General features: G+C 39.6%; 1 protein-coding gene across 4 annotated transcripts in view; it reads left to right on the forward strand.

Moving 5' to 3' along the window:
* LOC6620523 (poly [ADP-ribose] polymerase) overlaps positions 1-25377 on the forward strand; it is a 74785-nt gene that overhangs the window by 6676 nt on the left and 42732 nt on the right. The window contains exon 4 of one of the 4 annotated variants that reach the window (XM_032723391.1): positions 18804-18933. The exons of 2 other annotated variants lie outside the window; for them this stretch is intronic. In XM_032723391.1, the coding sequence (XP_032579282.1) occupies positions 18804-18933 (130 nt within the window). Of the gene's footprint in view, positions 1-1445; positions 1489-18803; positions 18934-25377 lie in introns of those variants that run through there. One more of the 4 variants, XM_032723392.1, reaches the window with a different exon arrangement.

Consider the following 25377-nt stretch of genomic DNA (forward strand, 5'->3'; position numbering starts at 1 on the left):
CCCCACCAAGCGTGGTTTAAGCCTGATATAAATTTGTTGCTCAGCATAGCTAGTTTGGACTCAATTATAGATTTCAACAATCACTCAGTGGATGGGAGGTACACAGCTGCGAGTACAACAGTTCCCTCCGATTTTTGCAGCTTAACTATCTCTATTTGTTGGTCATTCATTGAGATGGGTGTTTGGGGGTAGTGGCACAAGGACGAACACACAACGATTGTGGCACCTCCTCTGCTAATTCCACTGGGATGGTAGATGTGGTAAGAGGTGTAGTCTGGTAAATAGATGCACTGTCATTCACGCTTGTGTGACTCGGCGACAAACATGATATCTATATTATGTAGGAATACTCGAAGCTCATCATAGTTTCTCGCTAGTCCCCGTGCGTTCCACAATCAAATTTTTATGATGGTATCAGTCATATTGGAATCCGAGAGAAAAGAAGCTGGACCACTTCTCGAAATGATTTGTTAGACTCTACAGTCTCCTCAAGTAATTTAAACATTTTGTCTATTCCAGCGTTTTTCCAGAATGGCGATTTCCAGTGCCAGGAATCTATTCCCAAAGCCAAGGTCTTGATTTTGATCCTCTCTTAGATTGCTTGTCCAAATTTGATCCAAGTTGCGCCCCATTTGCACGAGCAATGTCGGTGTATGACATATTGCATTTTACTGTAACATCGGGAATGAATCCGCCTGAATAGTAATTTGTATTTTTTGGCTTAGCCTGCATAGTCCTGCTTATAGTTTTCTTCATTTTTCGTTCCTCCCTGGGCAGACTTTGCTATTAAGGCATGATCACCACCACAATTGATGCACAATAAATTATTAATAGTGCACATTTACCACTGATTGAATTCTGAAGACAATCGTTCTTGGAGTGCCCAAAAATGTGGCATCTCACACATTGCAACACCTTTTTGCGGCGCACACGCTCTGTAGTGACTTGATGTCTGCCTAGTTGAGCTATTTTCAGTACTTTGTCAACATTCGGTCCATATTTTAGGTTTACGAAAAAATGGTCTTGTAGTCGATTGTCGCTTTGTCGTCTTCTTCAGAGATCTATTCGTTTTACCAAAACCAAGGTCAAAAATAGAAGTTACAATTTGAACCTTTGGCACGTTTGCGTGCATTCCCCGAAGCACCATTCGGTATGGCTTGTCTTTATTATGTTGATCATGCCAAATCTGACAATTTACCATTAATAAATGCCTAACAACAGCACGAAAAGCATCAGAATTGTCTGTGTTTATCCGTGAAACACCAAATTTAGACGTTCGAAGCGTTTGACACAATTTATATGCTGATAAGGGCCATAACTTTCCACCGCTGAAAAGTGGCTTTTTTTTTTATTATTTTTCTTTAAATTACAATCTGTTTTTTTTTTTAAATTAACAATAAGTAAGGATACGCTAATACATTAATAATTTAATTGTTTAATTCTAGCCGCCGTCCGGTAGGGCTCGCTGAGTAGCGCAAGCTCTACTCTGCGTCAGGTTTAGCTGAATCAGACGCATCATTGCAATGCCTTTGGTGCTCCTTTGCCCGCCATTGCACTGTGGTTTTTTATACGTTTTTTTTGGCAGAAATTGGAAATGATGACCTATCTTCACCAAATTTGGTTTGTGTTACTCTTTTCTTCCCCCAAGATGATTCACAAAGTTTCAAGTGATTTGGTCAGCTTTCATATATCTGCCATATAAACGATCTGGCCGATATGCCATAAAAATATTTACCTTACCAAAAAAAAAAAAATGTATCTATATTTAATTATATTATATTAGCATCATATTTAGCATCAAGAATATCTGAATTAAAATCATTCACATTCATTAAATGCGTTGACTTTGCTCCGCAAATCGGGCAACATTGGCAAGAGTTACATCCTGTTAATATGTTTAAGACTTTACCGTCTATTAGTGTCATTTGACCGACATATTTTGCAAATATTTTAATGTTGTTTATTTTATGCAAATATATGTGCAGATTACAAATCTGGGTATCCAAGTTTTCTTTTTCTGCTAATATAAGCTCTCGAGTTTTCTTAATAAATTCAATTTTTAAAGGACAACAAACCCGTATAGATTGTGGCGATCTGTTGATCCAAATTATTTTTTTTTCATTGTCTACTAATTTTAATGGCACTAGCCTTTTCATAAACTAGTTTTGGACGACCAACTTTGTTTGGAGTTTTCCAATCAGCGATTATACTAATACTAGATGCCAGCCATTTGAAGTGTTTTTTCTTCAACCTCCAACGATCTATTGCAACCTGGCAAATATTTCCTTATGTAATCAAAGGACTTAACTTTTTTATTTATCAATGAAATACAACATTCATTTAAATTATTCTGACCAATTTTTTTAAATATATGCTGTCTAACTGCGTCCTCAGAGCGACTATTGTTGCTCCAAATGTCTAGCAGCTCTGCATGCCCAAACAAGTATTCATCTACAAAAACGTAATTTTTTCAAAAAGGAACAAAAAGGTGCATATGAAACTAGTTGTATAATATTATACACATGTTAGTTAATAACTTGCCGTTAAAATTCTTTTGAAGTGGTTTGCCATACAAAAGTTATATTCCACGAAACACAGCTACATTTGTTAAGTTGACTGTAAAAAAGGTACATAAACAAAACACGATACAACTACACAAAAACATATAACATACACAAAAATTTTACTGAACTACAAATCTACATACCTGGCCTACTGTTTTCCATGACACCACCTTAAACTTTTTAATTCTCTGAGGAAATATTAACCACAAATGTTGCAAAATTATTTGCCGCCAATTTTGTCTTACGCATGCTATCGACAATCACCTGTCTTTGAGAGGTGGACAATAAGCAAGTGTTGCATAAAAAAGTAAAAATCGACTTTTTTTTATCTAATTAGACTATCCTAAATATAAAGAAACTATAAATTTTTTTATTCCGTTAAAAAAATTTTTTGACTTTCTGCCAAAAAAAAACACATAAAAAACCAGTGTGCATTGGGCGCTTCCTCTGCTTGCGCACAAGAAGCACTTAGCTTCGTTAGGGCACTAAGCGGCCTTGTGTCCCGCGGTCCCACATCTGAAGCAGCACTGGCTTCTGTCAACGGTGCTTCTGCAGTGGGCCGCTATGTGGCCTTCTTCCAGAAATCTGAAGCATCTTTGGCGTGGCTCCAGCTCCTTGAGCAGGCATTGGGACCATCCTACCCTCAGCTTGCCACGCTTGATCAGCTGGTCCGCCAGATTGGCTGGGACTGCTATTACCGCAGTCTTCCCTCCGTACTGCGTTTGCCGTAGGCTCTTGATAGCCATCACTGCTGCAGGGATCTCTGCCTTGGCCTCCAGGGCCCTCTTCAACTCGTCTTCCGTAGTGAGCTCGTCGAGGTCGCGAATCAAGAATACCTTTGATTGAGTTACCGCGCGAAGGCTGGCGCGGTCTCCTAGCACAGCTCCCATGTCTATCTTGAGCTTCTGCGTCAAGTCTTGGGCAGAGGCACGTAGCTCGAGGAGCAGTTCGCCTTTGGCCGTCCTCTTAACCCTTGCTACGTTCTCCCCGATGGCCCAGAGCCTGGCGTCCATCCCTCTTGTGACCAGCGACAGCACTTCGCTGTACGGTAAGCCAGCTGAAGGGGTGATAACCAGCGCGTCTGGCCTCTCCCTCGGCGGTCTCTTCCTGCGCGGTCCGGGCGGTTGCTGCCATCTTGGTGCGGCTTGCTTCCCGCTGCAGTGGCTTGGGGCGGAGCCCTAGGTAGGCGCTTGGGTCCCGCAGCCTTCTGGTGGTCGGGTCGCTGGGCTCTCTTCGCGGACAGCGCCGGGCGATCCTTTGGTTTGGGGCTAACCTTACCGTTGCACGGTTCTTTGTGGCTGGATGGGAGCTTAGGGGTGGTCTGTTGACTAGCATCAGCTCTTGCCGAGCGTCCGACCTGCGATTTCTCCGCCTCCGTCAGCCTAGTGCGCAGCTTTAATTGGAGCTCCTTCAATCTGGCGAATGAGTTCTTCATTGCCAGGTTAATGCTCCTCACCCCTTAATGGTTGACCTTCGTCAGAAGGGCGTCCAGGATTGCTCCCATCTCGATTTCTAGCTGGGGGGTATTAACCCGCTTTGCTAGTTGAGCTCTGGTATGGGCTTCCTAGCAGAATGATTACAATAGTCTCTTGTGGGTGCCATCGCTCGGGTTTTGGGGTGGGGTCCTTAGTACCTTTGACCTTTTCCCGAACACCAAGCTTTCTTCTTCTTTACTGGGTGCACTTGTTGCATTGCTTAGTCCGACGGCCAAGTGTGCCGCCGTCGGGGCAGGGATGGGGGAATGTTGGGTAGGGCCTCCAGAATCCGTGCCCAAGCCTCGGGATTAGCCGAGGGTGGATTTCCACATGTGTGGCTGCCACCTGGAGTAATCAAGTTGTTTCCAGCCATTCCAGTTAATTGTTGCATTTTATACCTCCTGCCAGATTTGCGGCTTTATACCTATGTGGTGTGGTGAAGTGAGCAGAAGGAAAAAAGTCATTCTAGTTAATTGTTGCATTTTATACCTCCTGCCAGATTTGCGGCTTTATACCTATGTGGTGTGGTGAAGTGAGCAGAAGGAAAAAAAACGTTGCGACGGTGGGAGATATACCGCTCCAGTTCGGTCGCCAGAGCCCCGAGTTTATAGTGTGCCGCCTACGCGGGGGGGTTGGCCATTGGTCTGCTCCTTGACTTTTTACACTCTTCTTCTGCCTCTCATGATCGATTTGTGGATCTGTCTCCGGGTGATTTCCGTAGCTGCTAGCTTTTGTCAGTGAGTACACTGGGAAGAAAGCGCCACCTATGCCAGGGGACTCGTGCAGCCGACCAGCGCTGCCAGACCTGGGAGCTTTTGCCGTTTGCCAGCACTGCTATCCCAGCTGACTGCGTGATCAGCTGGCGTGACTGGCAAGTGGCGACAGCACAACACACGGGACGAAAATAAAATAGCGAAGAGAAAGTTCTTTGCTACTCTCACCCTGTCCTGCCCCATGCCCCTGAAGATCGTCGTCGGCGGGCGATCCCTGGACCCTACTGCTGGTGAGCACCGCCTAAACATTGTGCGTTAGGGACAGCCGATCCTGTATCTGTCGGCCCGGCGCGACCCGGAAAATTTAGAGATTTTCCAGGAGCGCCACCTCGATGCACTTCGCGCGCGCCCGACTTTTTTTCCCCTGGTGGCATATGGCATATATATGGCATATGGCATATGGGTGTAATAATATTTGATTGTCATTGATTTTAATTGCGACGTTTTTGGGTTGTCGTTTTGTGTATATTACTTGTTCAGTTTTGTTTTTATTTATCTCGGTACCCCATCTCTCAACCTAGGATACTGTTTGTGTCATGATTTGTTGTAGTGTACTTGCAGCTGTTTTTTCGCACTCGATTGACGACATTAACACAGTATCGTCTGCGTACGTCGCAATCATTGATCCAGGGGTAGTTGGCGCTGGAGTATCGGAGGTATACATCACGTATAATATGGGCCCAAGCACACTACCTTGGGAAACACCCTCTGACACTGGCATAATATCTTTTTCAAATACTTTTGAGAGGACAGGTAATAAACTGATTGGTCTGTACGAGCTTAAAGTATTGGCGTTTTTGTTTGGTTTTGGAATTGCTTTAATTTAGCCTACCTTCCAAGTTTTGGGAAAGTACTGCAATCGAAGGACTCCATTAAACAAGTTTCTAATACAGGTGATTATAGCGTCCGGTAGTTCTTTAAGAATTTTTCCTCCGATTTTATAATATCCGGGGGCTTTCTGGTTTTTAATTTGTTTTATGTGAGATTTAATTTCTGCCTTTGTTATAGTTTTAATTGCACAATTTAAGTTGGTGATTTGTCTTGGAAGCTCAGCATTGTCGTTGTCCATGCCGTACAGTCACATATAATATGTGCAGAGCTCTCCTCCTCCATGCAACAGAAGCGACAGAGTTCACTGTCTGCAATGCCAATCTTATGCAAATGACTGCGAAGTCGGCAGTGCCCCGTAAGAAGGCCAGTTAAAATGCGCACGGTGTTTTTCCCGTGTGTCATTAAGGTCTTTAATCTTTTGTGGTTATATTCACGAAGGAGAATTTTAGACTGCCTAAGTCCTGGTAGGTGTTCCCAGAAGGACAGACGTTTTTCTTCCTCTATTGACTTAAGTAAGCCCAGTACTCTGTGGTGACCAACACCACAGAATGGTTCGGGCCCAATTAGAGGGTTCTCTGCCCCTTTCCTGGGTAGGTTGTCCGCTAGCTCATATCCCGGGATGTTGTTTTGTCCCGGGACCCACCTTATTGTGAGTTTGTTAACAGCTCCCAGTTTGTCTAGGGCTGTCCTCACTTCATTTACTAGCTTAGATGTTATCTTAGCTTTGCTGAGCGCCTTTATGGCTGCTTGACTATCAGACAGTAGAGCAATGTCCTTGAAACGATAGTTCCTTTGCAGATTAAACTCCGCACAGCGTCCAATAGCACAGACTTCAGCTTGAAAAATGCTGGTGTATCTGCCCATTGATTCGTGGTATTTTAACCTGGGGCCTACAACCCCCAGCCCACTTCCCTCGTTGGTGAGGGATCCGTCTGTATACCACTTTATTGTTTGTGGTTTCATAGGGTGTACTTTCCCCAGGGTTGTCCAACTGTTTTTATTAATGATATGAGTGCTGAAGTTCTGAGCGAACCTGTGCTCAGCTGTCATCTCATCCCTTGGTTGCATCAGCAAAGGGATATCCCTTTTAAGGCTTTCAGCATCCTTTCTTGTAAGGTTGCAGTCATTTCCTGCTCCCTCAATTCTTATTAGGGTGGCTTTCTGTTTCATTTCAATGACGATATGAAGCGGCGTTACCTCCATTAGTACTTCTAGGGCTGCAGTGGGACAGGTGCGCATTGCTCCTGTCATGCATATGCAGGCCATTCTTTGGAGCTTATGTAGTTTCACCTTAGTGGTGCTAAGGCGTGCTCTATCACCCCAGGCTATTACTCCATAGGTTAGTATGGGTCTGACTACCATGAGGTACAGCCATCTTATTATGCGTGGTGAGGTTCCCCACGACTTCCAGCAATTTTTCTACACGTGAAGAGTGCTCTGGTGCACTTATCAATTGTGTTATCGACATGAGTTTTGAAGGCCTACTTCCTTGCATCATTCGCTGGTCATGTTGAGGCCCAGTTGAATGATATCGCAGAGTGTTTCCTCATATTTACCTTTGGCTATAATGACAATATCGTCAGCAGAGCCCTGGCAAAGTATACCTCTGCGGGTCAGTCTGTCCAGCAGCTCGTCTACCAGCAAGCTCCACAAGAGAGGCGAGAGGACACCCCCTTGGGGCATCCCCTTGTGGTAGATACTGTGGACGACTGTCCTCCTATAGTGGATTTGACTCACCTAGATGCCAGTAGTGATTTGATCCATCTACTGGTTGTTGCATCTAGTCCTCTTCTTGCCAGGGATACGTTAACCGCCTCATGAGAGGTATTTTCAAATGCACCCTGTATGTCTAAGAAGGCACATAGCGCCACTTCCTTATGAGTAAGTGAATCCTCAATAAGGCTTTTCAGGTGATATAGGGCAGTATCAGTTGATCTGCCCGCCCTGTAAGCATGCTGCGTCCGTTGGAGCGGATGCTCTACAAGCAGAGTGCTTCTAATGCTGACGTCCACTAGCTTTTCCAACGTTTTTAGCAAAAACGGTGTCAAGCTGATGGGTCTGAGCGACTTCGGATCACTGATGTCTATCTTTCCAGCTTTTGGAATGAAGACCACATTTGCTATACTCCAGGCAGTAGGTATGTGTCCTAAAGCTAGGCTGCTGATCAGTATTTTCCTGATCGGCACAGCGAGCTGATTTAGCACTCGTTGTAGCAGGATTGGCTGAATTCCATCTGGACCAGGAGATTTGTAGGGCTGGAATGTACCAATTGCCCATCTTAATCTCTCCGTTGTTACTATTGATTTTGCTTTGGCCCAATCAGTAGCACACGGTCTACTTTGTGCCGTTACCGGGGTATTCCCATCCGTTTGAAGCGTGCTTCCCGGAAAGTTAGTTGCCAGTAGTAGCTCAAGTTTCTCCTTACTTCCTATAGTATAGGATTTATCCTCCGTACGTAGTGCCTGATTTGATTCTGGCACTCCTTTTATAGATTGCCCTGTGAAGTCTTGCGCCTTCACATGTGTTTACTATTTCCTCACAGAAGGTATTATAATTCCTTCGTTTGGCTTTCCTGATCTCATGGTTATACGTGGTCAGTTTATTCCGGTAGGCATCCCAGTTCCCTTCTCGTTTTGCTTTGTTAAAGAGACGCCTGGTCGCTTACCGTAACTTCTCCAATTGGTCGTTCCACCATAGAGCATATTTTTCCTTCTTGGCTCGACCAAGGGAGCAGTTTTCTCTAAACGCGTTAGTAAGACACGGGTTAATATCTTTTACGGCGGCCTCTAGTTCTAGAGTGGTACGGAGTTTCCCGGTTACCCCAGAAGCTGGATTCCGCAGTAAGGAGGCATTGAACCCTTCCCAGTTCGTATTCCTCGCCGTACGCTCGCTACATTCTAGATTTAGCCCTATGTTAAAACGGATAATTCTGTGATCTGACATTGACTCCTCAGGAGATACGTGCCAGTCGCTTATATGCGAAGCCACTGATCTGCTGGAAAGGGTAATGTCCAGAACCTCAGATCTTACCCTGGTAACAATTGTCGGAACATTGGGCTAACCCAACCAGGGCTAACCCAAGATGTTGTTTGGTGAACATCCTTGCTAGCACAGCCGAGGCCGCCTTGGCGCGATGGATGTTCACCTGAGCTATCCCTGTACTTCCGACCAATAGATGATCGGCTCCATCGTCGGCGTTGCTGATCTGGAGATACCCAGATCACCATCCACCGGTATCGCTTCTTCCTTACTCAGCAGGTCTAGTTCTATGCCTAGCTCCTGAGAGGATAACGGGGTCTGATCCCCCATCTCGATGATGGTCGCATCAAGATCCTCATCATCCGCCAGATCCTCGCTGGATTCGGAGAGCTTATTGGGCTTCTCCTTCTCCGCGGAGAATGGTGGATTTCGAGGAGTCTCGACCTGTCTTGGGCCGGATTTTATCGTTTTATCCTTCTTTAGAACACAAACTGAGATGTCTCCAAACCTGATGCTCAGCTTGTGGTCACTAGAAATAATTTTGGCGCATGAGTTGTCATCAATGCCAAGGCTGAGGTGAGAGCCACCACCCTCATTCTTCCTTGATATGAGACGCCAGTTCTCAGTGTCCAAGTCATTTTGTTTCTTGATCAATTCCATGATCCACTTTGTTGGGGCAGAAGATGCTGATGTTGTGTGACGATGGCAGGTCGTCGCCCATCCTTACCTCCAGGGGGACACTGCTCCACTTACTGAGACTGGGGACTGCTGATTGTAGCCACTCAGCAGTGGTTGCGTTGCGGCAGTCCACTATCAGGTGGCCCACCCTGAAGTGGATTCCTCCAAACTTGATTGGAGAATCCCAACCGGAGAGGACTATTTCCTCCAGTAGTGCGTCCTCGAGCTGTGAGAGGTTCTCACTGCTGAGGATGACTTTGGGGTACCCCTCTGGTACGACCGCAACCTTAATGGCCCCAGTTACGGTCTCATATGATGGCTTGCGTACCTCAGTTGCCTTTGCAGCCCTTGAGGTACTTGGGCCATCGAAGGGAGCAGTCAGTGGCCTGCTCTTCTCCACCTTCTGCCTCGTAGGCGTTTCCGTCGGAGGCGTCAGGGTGGTGTTTGCCCGCTTCTAAGCAGAGTTGGGCTTTTGCTCTAGCGGCTGCGGTGTTTTGGCCAGAGACAAAGCTTCTGCGGGTGACTTGCCCTGCTGAAGGTAACGAAGATACCACTTCGTTCTGGACCCGCTCAGCCCCTTACGGTTAGGGTCATCCCGGTCATCCCCATGCTGACCAAGTTGCGGTAATGGGTTTTTAGCCCGTCCCGCTTGGTCGGCTTGGCCGACATTCGAGTGACTCGGTGTAGCTGCCTGATACTTCCCTCCCGCAACTGGGCGTGCTTGCGCCGTTGGCGCACTCCGTTTAGGAGCATTTTTTGGTGTTACCACCGAAGTAGGCCGCTCTCCGTCAAGGAGATGGTCCTCGTAATGCCTTGCGACATTTCCCGCAGTCAAGGCCTGCGGTATTTTAAAATTGTTTGGTCTATTGCTCATAGTACCCACGAGTTGCAGAGAAATAAAAGGTCCGCCCGGGCAGAGATCCGCAGTACCCGGGTAAGGCTAACTAGAACGGGCGGACGCCACTTGCCCGGACTCTCCGTTATCGACTGGGCTAGTTATTACACGGGCACCCAGCCTGGCAGACTTTCGGCACGGGTCGAATGACACCTTAGTCTGGCCCGGAGGTGTGGAAGAGTCTGTTTCCAGCCGCCCTCGCGTGGAGAGTGTAGTTGCACTTCCAGTAGTTTGTCACAATTACGGCGCGTACCACCGTTGGTGGCGCGTTGATCCCCTTGTGATACCTACTGGCGTGGCGGCCGTCCATGTCATTACTAAATGATGTTTTAAAGTGTTTAGCAAGAGTGTCTGCTTGTTTGATCTCGCCCATGTGTTGTTGTTTCTTTTTATAGGTGGCTTGTGTATAGTTGAGTTCGTCAATTTTTTGGTCGCTTTCCACAGGGAATAGTTTGTAGATAAGGAAGTTCCAAGTTTGCTAAGGTAGTATTGAAGCAGATAACCGGCTTGTCTTCCCTGTGAGTTCTCTTGAGCGCGTCTGTTGCTCTATTAAGTTTGTTTCTTCTGGATGCCTAGTTCTTTGCCATATCCTCCTAAGTTTACGCTTTTTTCTCTAATAAAAGCGGGAGTTTTCTTTAATGTGATCAGTTTTATAGATTTATAAATGATGTTGTCATTTAAATATGCCACTGTAGATTCCAGTTCGTTGTTTGTCTTTAGAGAGATATTTATTTCCATGTTCTGTTCCAAAATGTCGCGAAACATGTTCCAATTTGTTTTGTGGTTAAATAAAGGGGAGTCGTTTTCGTTTTCTTCTATCCCACCATGTATTGTAATAAATATTGGGGAATGGTCGGAAGAGAGGTCTAGGCATGATTTTATTGTTAGGTTCTAGCATGTTATAATTCTTGTAATGCAGAAGTCAATTAAATCCGGTAGTTTATTTGTGTCAGTTGGCTAGTAAGTCGGCTCTCCTGTGCTTACAGCACGGCTATTATTGTTACTTATTGCTTCATACAGTTGACGTCCCTTTGCAGTGGTAAGTCTGGAGCCCCAAGTTATGTGTTTGGCATTATAGTCACCTCCTGCCAAGTACCGAATTCCCAGTGATTTTAGGAAATCGAGGTATTGATCTTTTGTGTTATTAAATTTAGGCGGGCAATAAACTGCCGATATATTTGCTGAACTCGTTGTCTGAGGTCGATATAGTAGTAGCCTGTACGTAGTTCTTTTTGAATCCCTCAAGCTCAAGGCAATTGATGCTTTTTTTAATTATTACTGCAGTACCACAATGGCCTTACCGTCCAGGTGATTAGTAGAGAAAATATTATAGTTAGGTATGTTAATATAGGTTTTCTCAGTTCAGTGTGTTTCAGAAATGAGCATGACGTCAATTTCATTTTAGAATGTTTTTAGTTCAGTGTGTTTCAAAAATGAGCATTACGTCAATTTCATTTTAGAATGTTTTTGTTAGGTGTTTATTTGTCAAGTTAAGATAATAAAAGCGTGAAAATGTTCATTTGGCTTAATTGAGGTGAAGCAGGCTGTATATCAGGTACAATAGTAGGTTGAGTTGTTGAGTTGGTTTGATGGCTAGTTACTTAAAGACTTCGGCATAGGATAAAGCTGGCATCTTTAAGCTTACTACGTTATTTTTTGTACTGTGTTGTGTCGTTTAATGTGTTGTTTCTGTTACAGGTATTTATTTTTTTCGAAGAGTTGGGGTATATTGGGTAATTGGGTATACCATACAACATTTATAGTTTGCAGTGCGGTTTTCACTGCATAGTGCAGATTTAATGCTTGTTCTGTCCGATCTTGTGTTAATAGTACAGGATGATGAGCTGTGTTTTCCAGCGCACTTTACGCAAGTAGGGTCTTTATTATTGTCTTTCATTTTGAGTTCAATAGAGAATAGAGGCAATGGTTGTTTGGAGTCGTAGCGCTGGATGTTGTGTAAATTTATAACTTCAAGCCCTTTCTGATCTAGTTCATTGATAATATCGTCTTTGTCTGTAGCATGATGGACGTTACGAAGAATTACCTTAAACCCGCTCTGGTTTTTTGGTCTGAAGGTGTAGTATTTGGTCGATTTATTTTGAATAGTCTTAATATGTTGTGATAGTGAGTAGTTTCTAGTGGCTGTATTTTTATTTCATTAGTTGATATTTAGCGTGATTGTGTTCTTAGCAGAAACGCTGTAGTTGTTTTCAGTTTTAGTTCTTGTTATGTCAGCATAGGAGACTCCATTTCTGACAGCTGACGACGACGCGTATTGTACATGGCGGATTTCATTATTTCTGTTAATGGTGTAGTTGGGTGGTCTAGGCCCTGGCTTTAATTTTTTACTCAATTGTATTCTGACTTTGCAGCCTTTAAAACTGGCAGGGTGATTCTTTATGCAGTTTGCACATACGTGTTGATTGTTTAGGTGTGTCTCACATGATTTAGAACCGGTAGGATGCTCACCCACACAACTCCCGCAAACTGGGCTTAAATGACAGCGATTGCGGGTGTGCCCAAAATTTTGGCAATTGTAACATTGAGCTATGTCCTTGTTGAGAGTAGCCTTCTCCACTGTAACCCTGTGCCTTCCAATACGGCTTACTTTTAGAGACTCGGCCACATTCGGAGTCGGCTTAAGATTTACAAAAAACAGACGTTGTCTAGTTTGTGCGATAATGGCTTCTTCGTCGTCATTTCCATCAGCCAAGATTTTATTCCAGCCGGGCTTCCTTTGGGAGTAGATGTTCAGTACAACGAAGCCTTTGTCTGTGAAGCAGCGCTCTATGTTCTTCACCTCCAGCCTATATGGTTTTTCCTCACGCAGTTGATGATGCCAAAACTGGCAATTCAGGGCAGTCAAGTCACGAACCACACTTCTGAATGACGTTGCATCTGCTGTGTAGATTCGAGAGATTCCTGATCTGGAGGTACGTATGTCGTATTTTTTTTCAGAGATTACCTGGTTGAGGGTGCTTTCTAGCTTACTGATACTGTTAACATTAGGAACACATATTGGAGGAGGTTTTGGAGCTGCCGTTTGACGCGGCTGTTCAGTCTTTGAGTTGTCATCGCTAAATTCAATTGATTCCTGATGAGAATCCATATATTCGGATCTTTTCCCAAATCGGTAGGGTTCCGCTTCCTGCGTCTAGAAGGGGGGGATGGTCTGAAACGACCTGTAAAGTTCCTCCAAGGATAACACAAGTCTTGTTCTTTTTGAGAGTGCAGCCGTCAGGCTGACTTAGATTTTATTTAAGTTCTTTCTTTATATTTTATTGATGGTTATATATTGATATATATATTTTATTGATGGTTTTACAAATGGTTCTGCCAGTTCAATGTCTCAAAAGTGTCTGAATTGTAAGTTTTGAATATATTGTTGTATCACCCAGTTGAAAGATTGGTTTTTAGTTTTGAATTTACTCTTTATTGATTTGTAGGAGCAGGGAAGGTCCCGCTCCATTCGAAGTTAATTCGTCAATCATTTTGGCGATCTACATATAATGGTTTCTTAGCCTAAGTCGAGGAGCAGCGTTGCCGGCATAGCCTGCAGCGCAGCGACGCTTATATGCGTTTCCCACATATATATACTTACGTAGTTATTAATTTATTAGTCGAATAAATGATCCGTCAATAACAACGACAAAGATCAACGCTGAAAACTTTAAATTGAAACACGAACAAATTTCGGTTAACGTCTTTATTTCAAGAATGTCAGCTTAAGACTACTGTACAGAGATTTTATCGGCTCGAAGTGAGCCGCGAGAAACGGGAATGTCTATTCAGTGTATTTGTGGGTGTGGGGTTTGATTTTTCTATATGTGTACAAAAGTATGATATGTAAGCAAGAATGTGAATTGGTTTCATGTGTTTGTGCATGTGCAAGATTGTATGTACAATGCTTGTAAGCGTAATATGTGTATTATGCTACTTCCCTCCCCTTAAAAGGAAGCTTATGCTTGCAATGTGCTTGACGATTATAATCTTGGTAATGCAGTTGGGTTTGTATCTTGTGTTTCTATAATTGTTTTTGTTATTTTTAGTTTTAAATAGATACAAACTATACAAAACGTGAGGCTAATGAGTGATACGATAATAAAGCCTGTAATATTATTATTTGATATTAGTTTTACAATGTCCTTATGTTCTATTGGTTTTATTTTTATTAATTCGATGGGTGTGTACAATAGTGTTAGATTTAATTCGGGACTCAGCTGATTTTCGTTTAACGTTATTTTTCCTATTTTGATTTTACATTGTTTTATTGTTATTATTTTGTTGCCGTTAATTTTTACATTTTTATTTATTTCTTGGCAATCTTGTTCTATAATAGTATTTTTTTTTTTTTTTTTTTTATATTCCAAGTAAGGATATTGTTTGGCTCTACATATTTAATTATCTGGTTAACTGTTGTAGGAATGAAATTGCATATTGGTTGAGTGTTTCAAATAAATATTTAAATTCTGTCTATTTGTCTGGTGTAAAGTTATTCCGCCAAGTTCTCTTCGCATTTTATTGTATAAAAGGTCAATTTGAGGAATGTTAGTGTAGTTAGTTATTTTATTGTTGAAATAGTGAGTTAGGTTATCTATATCGGAAAGGTTTACGCGAAGACAATGATGTTCATTTTCTGAAGGGATTTGAATTGTTTTATCGGAAAATAAGAGGTATCCATGGTTAGTATCAATGTTATTTATTTGAAAACGTAAGGAGGAATATTATGATGAACCATGGGCCTGTGGAATGTAAAGTTTATTAATTTTTTTCTGTTTTTTAAATTGGGTCTTGTAGTAATGTGTTTCTCTATTTCTATTGGTGATTTTGTAATGTATATCTAATCTGTAATTGTATATCTAGTGTCGACGTTGTATTCTGTTCGGTCTTTGTTTATTTCGTTGATTTTAATATCTTTGTTGTGTTGTGTATCTAAAATTGGTTGTCCAGCATAAATAAATATGGGGGCAGGAGTTCGTCCAGTAGTATCGTGTTTGGTTTTGTGGTTGTAAATGTAAAGGATCGTTTCTATTTTACTTCATTGTCATCGGAATTTTTTATAATACGGATTTTTTCATTTATCGTTTTGTGAAGCCTTTCTATATCTGCAAAACCTGTTTTTGTAGTGTTAAGTTGTAATTCCACATTTTCAGTTTCGAACTGATTGAATATGCGCATTAGAGCATTTTTACATTCTATCCAATCTTTTGTTTTTATTTGCTCGAGGGTGGCAAATTTAGAATATATGTCGATACAGCTCAAATAGTGATTTCCTTCAGAGGAGTAGATATCTATTACGAATTTATCGCGGCAATGTTCGGGTTTAGGGGTGACTTTCATTGGCATTTTTGTATTTCGGTGTTCTGTTTTTGCTAAGTTACAAACTTGACATTCGTTAATTATATTTTGAATGAGGAGTTGGCTATTTGGGAAGTAGTATGTTTCGCTGAAAAGTTTTACAGTTTTCTGTATTCCGGGGTGTAAGAGTTTTTCATGTGTGTTTAGAATTAGTTCTTTAAGATTTGCGTACGTGGGAATGTTTTTTAGTAAGATGAGGCTTCGGAAAATTTTTGTATGTCTTGGATTCATTGTCTCCTTATATGCTTTTTGAATTACTTCAAAATCTGCATCGCTTTCGATGTAAAGAGCGCTGGTTTTTGAACAGAAATAATCGAGTAGATATCTTTTGGCTATTTCGAGGGTCATTTCTTTATAAGAAAGGTGTATAATTTGTTTTTTGAAGTAAGTTTCTATTTCTGTACTATTGGGACCTTTAGTTAAGATGATTTGCCTTTTATATTGATTAATAGCTTTTTCTGATAGTCCGATCAAATTGTTACTGTCCTCTTCGGCACTATGTTGTGTAGATTCACCAAAAAATGTTTGTTCTATCTTTATTCTAGAAAGTGCGTCTGCTACATAATTTTCTTTTCCTTTTATATATTTTATGTCGAAGTCATATTCTGAATGTCTAATTTTCCATCTTGTTAATTTTGAATTAGGTTCTTTTAGTTTGTATAGCCAGCACAAGGGTTGATGGTCGGAAGCTACTTCGAAATGTCGTCCTAAGAGATAGTGTCGGAAGGTTTTAGTGGCCCAAACTATTGCTAATAATTCTTTTTCTATGGCGCTATAATTAACTTCATGTTCATTTAATGTTCTGCTGATGTAGCTAACAGGGTGTCCGTCTTGTGATAGAACAGCTCCTAAAGCTGCATTGCTGGCATCTGTTGTTAATGTAAATTTCCTCTCGAAATTCGGTATTTTTAGGATCGGGTCTTCAGAGATTAATAATTTTAACTTTTGGAATGCTTCTAAGTATTCTGAACTGTTTATATCTATTGTTGCTCCTTTCTTTAGGCACTTGGTCAGTGGTTTGATAATGTCAGAAAAGTTAGGTATAAATTTCCTATAATACCCTGTGAGTCCTAGGAAGGCTTTAATTTCTTTAGTTTTTCTTGGTAATGGATACTTGACTATAGCTTTTATTTTATCCGGGTTTGGTTTAATCCCGTCTTTAGTGATAACATGTCCTAAGAAAGTTGTCTCTTGTTTTAAGAATTCACATTTGTTTAGTTGTACTTTTAAATTTGCCTGTGATAATTTTTTGAAAACAGCCTGTAAGGCTTGAAGATGTTCTTCTAATGATGTGGAGAAAACTATGATGTCGTCTAGGTATACTAGGCAACATTTATTTAAAAGCGGACGGAGTAAATTATTCATACATCGTTGAAATGTAGCGGGGGCATTTTTAAGCCCAAATGGCATTCGCGTGTACTGGTAGTGTCCATATTTTGTAGAGAAGGCAGTTTTGGCTATTGACTCTGAGTCCATTTCTATTTGATGGAAGCCCTTTGCAAGATCTATTGTTGTGAAATAATTTGACCTCCCTAGTTTTCCTAATATTTCATCTATGTTTGGTATGGGGTATCTGTCGTTTATTGTTATTTCGTTCAATTTCCTATAGTCTATTACGATACGAAGCTTCTGCTGTCCAGAAGCATCTAGCTATTTAGGTACGACCCAAATGGGGCTACAGTACGGTGAATTACTTTCTCGGATAATACCCTGTTCTAGCATGTCTCGGATCTGTTTTTCTACCTCCTTTTCATATGTCTGTTGGAAACTATAAACTTTAGAGTAGACGGGGATATTGTGTGTGGTGTTGATAGCATGTTTTTCTTGGTTTGTGAACGTGAGCGTGTCACCTTCGTGAAATTGAATGGCTTGGTATTTTATCAGTAGGTTAATTAATTTTTGTTTTTCTTCTACGTTAAGGTGTTCTAGTCGGAACAAGTTTTTCAGAAGTGTGGAGGTTTCTAAATAGGTGGGGTCTTGTGGAAATGAAGGGTCCATTTGGATATGATTCCGTTCTGTAATGTTATTACTGTCTTTTATCTTATATATTTTGTTAAATAGGGTAGCAGTTTTCTTTTTATAATCGATTATTACTTTGGCTTCGGACAACAATTATCGTCCAATCAGCATGTCATAATGATCCGAGAACGGGTGGATAAAGAAGTCTTGGGCAACAGGGAAGTAGTTATTAGGTGGTATATTCGTAAGTGTGTTAATAATTAATGGGCCATTACTAGTGTGGATTAGCTGATTGGTTTCTTGTATTGGCGTTTGAAAAATATTTCGCGTGAGCATATTTATCGTAGATCCTGTATCGATTAGACATTTCAATTCAGTATTATTGTGTTTTATAATTATATATTGGTTTGATCCGGGGCTACTAACCGAAAATGTTCTGCTTGTTCAAGGTCAACTGGTTCGTTGTCATTTGTTGTTGGTATTTCCTCTTCTGTTATCTCTGAATTGTCGTAGTTCTGTTCAGGGGGAAACTGAATTGATTCTTGAGTATAATTCAATTGGTAGGGATAAGGCTGAGGGTGAAAATATTCTGGATAGCAGGGATAATAGTAGTTATAATTATAAGGATTTTCGGGTTGATTATACGTTACTTCCTGGTATCTTAGCTCTCCTGTGCTCATCTTAGACTGTCCACTGTCTGATGGTCTCGGTCTTTTTATTGGGTTATTGGCTTCTACGTTTCTGTTTTGAGGATATGTTGTGGGCATGTTAGTGTGGCTAGGTCCAAATCGGTTTTGGTCAAAAATATTTTGTCTGTTAAAAGCTGGGTTTGGTCTGGGTACTTGTGACATGGGTATGTTAGATTGTGGGTAAATGGGTCTATTTTGATATTGAGGAACCGTGTTTGGTATAAACCTGGGCATATGAGAATGTGGTTGGTGATAGGGTTGATAGACGTTATTATAGAATGGTTGTAAGGGTACAAAGGGTCTAATTTGGTTATTCATTTGTCTATTTTGGGGGTTGGTTGTTATTCTGTTTGGAATTGAATTTGGCTTCATATTATCTTTACTTGAGGTTGGTGCCTCATAAAGACCTTTTTCTTGTAATATATTTATTAGCGATCTTAGGTTTGGAATATTACAGTTAACTATTCTGAGATAAATGTGGCTTGGAAGTTTTTGAATTAGATTTTCGATGCTGGTTTGTATTAATCTAGTATAGAGAATGGTTTCGTTAGTATTATTTTCCAGTTCTAATTTACTTATAAGTATCTGTCGTTTTCTTTCAGCTTCTTCGAGGAAATGTCGAATGTTACCTCGATATTGTATGTTCCTGAATTCTTCCAGAAGTTGGTGGTTCGGTGCTTGGGGCTTGTAGTTAAGTATAAGCTGAGTCCTGAGTTCGCTCCAGCTGCTGAGGTTGGTTACTCCGAGAGTGCGGATAACATCGCCACTGATGTTCCGTTCGATGTGTCCAAAGATTATTAGCTTTTGTCTTTCATCTGTGGTCTGATACAGAGCCAAGATGAAGTCGACGCGACTGATGAAAGTGTACAAAGTGTTGGGATCTCCGTTGAAAACCTCGATTGCGTGTATTTGTCTTTCTACTTGAATCATGTTTGATTCAGACAATTCTATTTGTGCTGGTGCTGCTACGACCATCGTGGTTTGTTGGTTTGAATTTTTTTTGTTAGTGTCTTTATTTAGGTTTGTGATTTGGATGGGATTTGTGTTCTAATTAATGGTTTGTGTCTTTGCTTATTTCTTTTCGTATTCAGAGTAGGCATATACATAAAAGCACGGTGCTATCAAAAAGAATGAGCCGATAAAACAAGAGGCTCGCTTACAGTTAGTTCTGAAAACAGAAATTGCTCACAAGCAACGTTGGGCGCGAAAGGGTTAATTTCCACTTATTTTCACTGTTATTATTATTGTTCTCTTATTTGTGGTTAAGTTTATTTGGTTTTCACTTAGTTTAACTGGTAATATTGTAGTTCACTTAGTTGTAGTTACGTTTTATTTAAGTTTTACTTAGTTCAACGGTTATTATTGTAGTTCACTTAATTGTAGTTACGTTTATTTAGTTTTCACTTAGTTTAACGGTTATTATTGTAGTTCACTTAGTTGTAGTTACGTTTCTTTAGTTTTTACTTAGTTTAACGGTTACTATTGTAGTTCACTTAATTGTAGTTACGTTTATTTAATTTTCACTTAGTTTAACGTTTATTATTGTAGTTCACTTAGTTGTAGTTACGTTTATTTAGTGTTGCGCACTTAGCCATTTCACTTTGTTTTAAGTAACCTTTTGTGGATTTACTACTCAGTGAATTCAAAGGCGTCTTCTTAAAATTTGATATAATTCTAAGTTTTTCCAATTTCACTATCACTCTGTGGTTTCGGATATGTTTTTGGTTCTGAACTGACTGTACCGATTTACCGACGCGAGCTTTTGAAGTTGTAGTGGTAGTTCTTTAGCGGATGATACACAGAGAATTGAATATGTTTAATATCGCATCAATTAGTATCATCCTACCGACTGCGCCACTTACGTAGTTATTAATTTATTAGTCGAATAAATGATCCGTCAATAACAACGACAAAGATCAACGCTGAAAACTTTAAATTGAAACACGAACAAATTTCGGTTAACGTCTTTATTTCAAGAATGTCAGCTTAAGACTACTGTACAGAGATTTTATCGGCTCGAAGTGAGCCGCGAGAAACGGGAATGTCTATTCAGTGTATTTGTGGGTGTGGGGTTTGATTTTTCTATATGTGTACAAAAGAATGATATGTAAGCAAGAATGTGAATTGGTTTGTGCATGTGCAAGATTGTATGTACAATGCTGGTAAGCGTAATATGTGTAAGCGCCGAGCGACGGTGCTGGAGGAGGGGTGCTATAGGCACACATATTAGCGGTCAGCGCTTGGCCAGCGTGAGTACTGCTGATCATGCATATTAGGTACGTTGCCCTCAACATACGCTTGGGCTGAACTGTTTATGTACACATTGCAACAGAGTGCTACAATGTGATTGTACATTATGAATACAGTGGTTAACCGATACGTGTGCATACTACATCTCCCTCCTTTTGAAAAATAAAGTAATATTATGAAGTTATTTTATACATTATTAAAAATTGTATTATGATTGTTTTTAAGTACATTTATGCAGTGAGAATTTTTAAGTAAAACCTCAAAAAGAAAAATATTTTTTTTTTTATTATTATTATTATTTTTATTTTTATGCCTATGTATGATCATACTATAAATATTTACGACGTCGCAATTTTTAATCTGTCTTTATGAACAGTTTGCTTTTTATTTTTATTATTAGTTATTATAATGTTATTATTTTCTCCTATTTCCTTTACTTTATACGGACCTGTATATTTGGAGTCTAACTAATGACCTGTTTTGTTTTTTAATAGAACTTTATCTCCTACTAATATATCTAAGTTCCTTGCTTTCTGATCATAAAGTTTCTTATTTTTCTCTTTATGTTCATCTATCATAATTCTAGCTCTTTTATAGGCTACTTCTAATCGATATTTACTTTCCTTAGCATAATCATCTACGTTATATATGGGTTCAATATTAGTTGATTAAATTGAATCAATATTAAATCAATATTAAATTGATTTGGTAAGTTATTTGTTTTACCAAAGACAAGTTCGTATGGACAATAGTTATGTGCTATTGATGGGGTCGTGTTAAAACAGTATACGAAATATTTAAGCCATACGTCCCAATCAGTTTTATCAACCGATATGTATGAACGTATATATTCATTGAAAGTTCGGTGACTTCTTTCGACTGTTCCAACTGTCTGGTGATGGTGTGCAGTTGATGTTATATTTTTAGATATTTGCACAAGTCATTTATAACTGAATTCTTATATTCTGTTCCCATGTCCGTAATGAACGTCTTTATTGGACCGTACTTTAGAATAAAAGATTCATAAATTGCTTTAGCGACAGTATAGTATCTTTTGACCTTGGCCAAGGTTTTTGTGATGCCTGTGTGACCTCCTTGTATTGGATCGTCATGAAATGTAGACAATATAGCTTCTTTTTCTTTTAATTTTTCTATTAGGGTCACCGGGTTGAGTAGCGCTACTCTCAATGAGTTTAATATTTTATTGCCCATTATTTTGAAATTATCAATTGAAACATGTTCAAAGATATTTTCCCACGGTGCCACTTTGAGTTGGCTGATTTTATTTATACCGGCTTGCATTTCAAGCCTTTGGAAAAAATGACCTAAATCAAGTATTCCATTAGTATATAAATCGCTAACATCATATCTTGCAATAATTTTCTTACCATGTTTAAAGAAACATAGCATATTTTTTATATGCAAGGTCACTACTTTACGTAATTCGTCATTTTTGATGACTTCATATTCGTTGGGCTTTGAAGCTTTTTCTATAGATTGCTTAGGCAATTCTATTTCTTTATCTCCTGCGCAGGATTTTTGTCTACTTTGATATCTTGTAGTGACTTTCTTTATATTTCTGGTCATTTCTTGTAGTTCTTTGATGGTTATTCTTGATAACGCATCAGCTACATAGTTGTCTTTTCCCTTTAGATACTCAACTGTAAAATTATACTCCTCTAATTCAAGTCTCATACGAGTTAGTTTAGAGCTCGGATATATCATAGAGAACAGGTATGTAAGTGGTCTGTGGTCTGTTTTGACAGTGAAATGTCTACCATAAATATATGTTTGGAAAATTTTGTATAAATGATTAAGAAAAATATAAGTTTAAAATCAATCATGAATAAAATTTCTTTAATCTATCTTTATGAACTATTTGTTGTTTGTTTTTATCAGCAAGTAGCGTAATATTTTTATTATCTCCTATGCTTTCTATCTTATAGGGCCCTGTGTATTTAAAGTCTAATTAATGACCTACCTCATTTCTATGTAAAACTTTATGTCCTACTTCTAACTCTATGTCTTTTACTTTTAAGTCATAGATTCCCTTATTTTTCTCTTTATGCGCTTCAAGCAGTTTTCTTGCTCGCGCATATGCTACTTCTAACCTATATTTACTCTCCTTAGCGTAATCATCTATATTATATATTGGTTCTATGCTATGTAGTTTGTTAAAATATTTTGGTAAATTACTTGTTCTACCGAAAACTAATTCATATGGACAGTAATTATGTACCATAGATGGGGTCGTGTTGAAGCAGTATACGAAATATTGAAGCCATACGTCCCAATCGGTTTTGTCCGTCGATATGTAGGATCGTATGTACTCGTTTAAAGTTCTATGACTTCTTTCTACTACTCCAACTGTCTGGTGGTGATGAGCTGTTGATGTTATATTTTTTATTTTCAAATATTTACATAGGTCAGTAATTATTGAATTCTTATACTCTGTTCCCATGTCCGTTATGAACGTCTTCATTGGACCGTACTTTAGAATAAAAGATTCAAATATAGCTTTTGCGACTGTTTTTGCGATTTTATTTGCTATTGGTATGGCAACTAAGTACTTGGTTAAGTCACATATGAAAGTACCTGCGTACTCGTTACCATTTTCTGACTTAGGTAGTGGACCAATTCTGTCCACGACAACTCTATCGAAAGCATGTTCTGGTGTGTCAGTTATAGTCATTGGAGTCTTTGTATGCTTTGTTGTTTTTGCTTTTTGGCATTTTTGACATTTTCTTACGCACTCTTTTATGTATTTACTGATATTTTTCCAATAGTAATGTCTTTTGACCTTGGCCAAGGTTTTTGTAATGCCTGTATGCCCTCCTTGTATTGGATCATCATGTAGTGTACACAATATAGCTTCTTTTTCTTTTTCATTATTTATTTGGGTCACCGGGATAAGTAGCGCCAGTTTTAAATTCTTTAATATTTTATTGCCCATATTTTTAAATTCATCTATTGAAACGTGTTCAAAGATTTTCTTCCACGGTGCCATTTTGATTTGGCTGATATCATATATACCGGCTTGCAATTCAAGCCTTTAGAAAAATTGATCTAAATCAAGAATTCCATTAGTACAAGTATAAAGATCACCAACATCATATCTTGCAATGATTTTCTTTCCATGTTTAAATAAACATATCGTTTCATTCAATTGCAATGTCACTACTTTTCGTACCTCGTCATTTGTTATGACTTCGTATACGTTGGGCTCTGAAGCTATTTCTTTGGTTTGTTCGTGCAAATCCAATTGTTCTTTTCCTGCGCAGGATTTTTGTCTACGTTGAAATCTTGTAGTGACTTTTAATATATTTCTAGTTATTTCTTTTAGCTCTTTGATGGTTATTCCTGATAACGCATCAGCTACATGATTGTCTTTGCCCTTTAGATACTCTACTGTAAAATTATATTCCTCTAGTTCAAGCCTTATTCTTGTTAATTTAGAACTGGGGTTCACCATCGAGAATAAATATGTTAATGGTCTATGGTCTGTTTTCACAGTGAAGTGTTTTCCATAAATGTATGGTCTAAAATGTACTATTGCCCAATGAATTGCTGCTAACTCTTGTTCTGTTGTACTCTTATTGCTTTCACCTTTCGTAAAAGCTCTGGATGCATAAGCAACTGGGAGTTGGTGGCCATTATGGTTTTGAGTTAAAACAGCGCCACACGCTTGCTTGCTTGCATCTGTTGTTATGCAAAATTCTTTGCTGAAGTCTGGGTACTGCAAGAGTGTTGGGTTAATTAGCTGAGATTTTAAATGAGCGAATGAATTTTGACATTCATCTGTCCACTCGAATGGAACATTCTTTTTACATAATCTTGTTATGTGCCGCGAATAGTCGGCGAAATTTTTGATAAAACGTCTATAGTAATTGCAAAATGCTACAAAACGTCTAGCGCTGTCCGCATCATGTGGAACTGGATAGTTCTGAATGACATCATATTTTTTGTCATCCGGCAAAATTCCTTTGTCTGTGCATTTATGTCCTAAAAATGTGACTTCATGCATGAAAAATGAACATTTTTCAGGATGTAACTTTAGGTTGTATTCCCTGCATTTACCAAAAACTTCAGTGAGATTTTTAAGCATATGTTTTTCGGAACAATCTATGACTATTAAGTCATCCATATAAAGGAATGCCTGAGACGGTTCTATTCCGGAGAATGCTATAGTCATCATTCTTTGGAATGAATTAGGCGCTATTTTTAAGCCAAATGGCAATAGCGTGAAACGATATGAGCCATTGTTGGTTGAGAAAGATGTTATATCTCTCGAGACTTCATCCAGCTCGATTTGATGGAAGCCTGACATTAAGCCTAAACAGCAAAAATATTTTGCTCGACCAAGTTGGCCCAAAATATCATCTATTCTCGTAGTGAAAATTTGTCAGCTAACTTATTAATTTGGCGATAGTCTATTACTAATCTCCATTTCTTTTTATATGAATTTGGGCTTGACTTTTTAGGTACTAATAGCAAAGGGCTATTGTACTGTGAAACGGATGGTTCGACTATTTTATCTTTTATTAATTTTTTTATTTATACCGGCTTGCATTTCAAGCCTTTGGAAAAAATGACCTAAATCAAGTATTCCATTAGTATATAAATCGCTAACATCATATCTTGCAATAATTTTCTTACCATGTTTAAAGAAACATAGCATATTTTTTATATGCAAGGTCACTACTTTACGTAATTCGTCATTTTTGATGACTTCATATACGTTGGGCTTTGAAGCTTTTTCTATAGATTGCTTAGGCAATTCTATTTCTTTATCTCCTGCGCAGGATTTTTGTCTACTTTGATATCTTGTAGTGACTTTCTTTATATTTCTGGTCATTTCTTGTAGTTCTTTGATGGTTATTCTTGATAACGCATCAGCTACATAGTTGTCTTTTCCCTTTAGATACT

The sequence above is a fragment of the Drosophila sechellia genome, chromosome 3R (genome assembly GCF_004382195.2).
Source record: "Drosophila sechellia strain sech25 chromosome 3R, ASM438219v1, whole genome shotgun sequence".
NCBI lineage: Eukaryota > Metazoa > Arthropoda > Insecta > Diptera > Drosophilidae > Drosophila > Drosophila sechellia.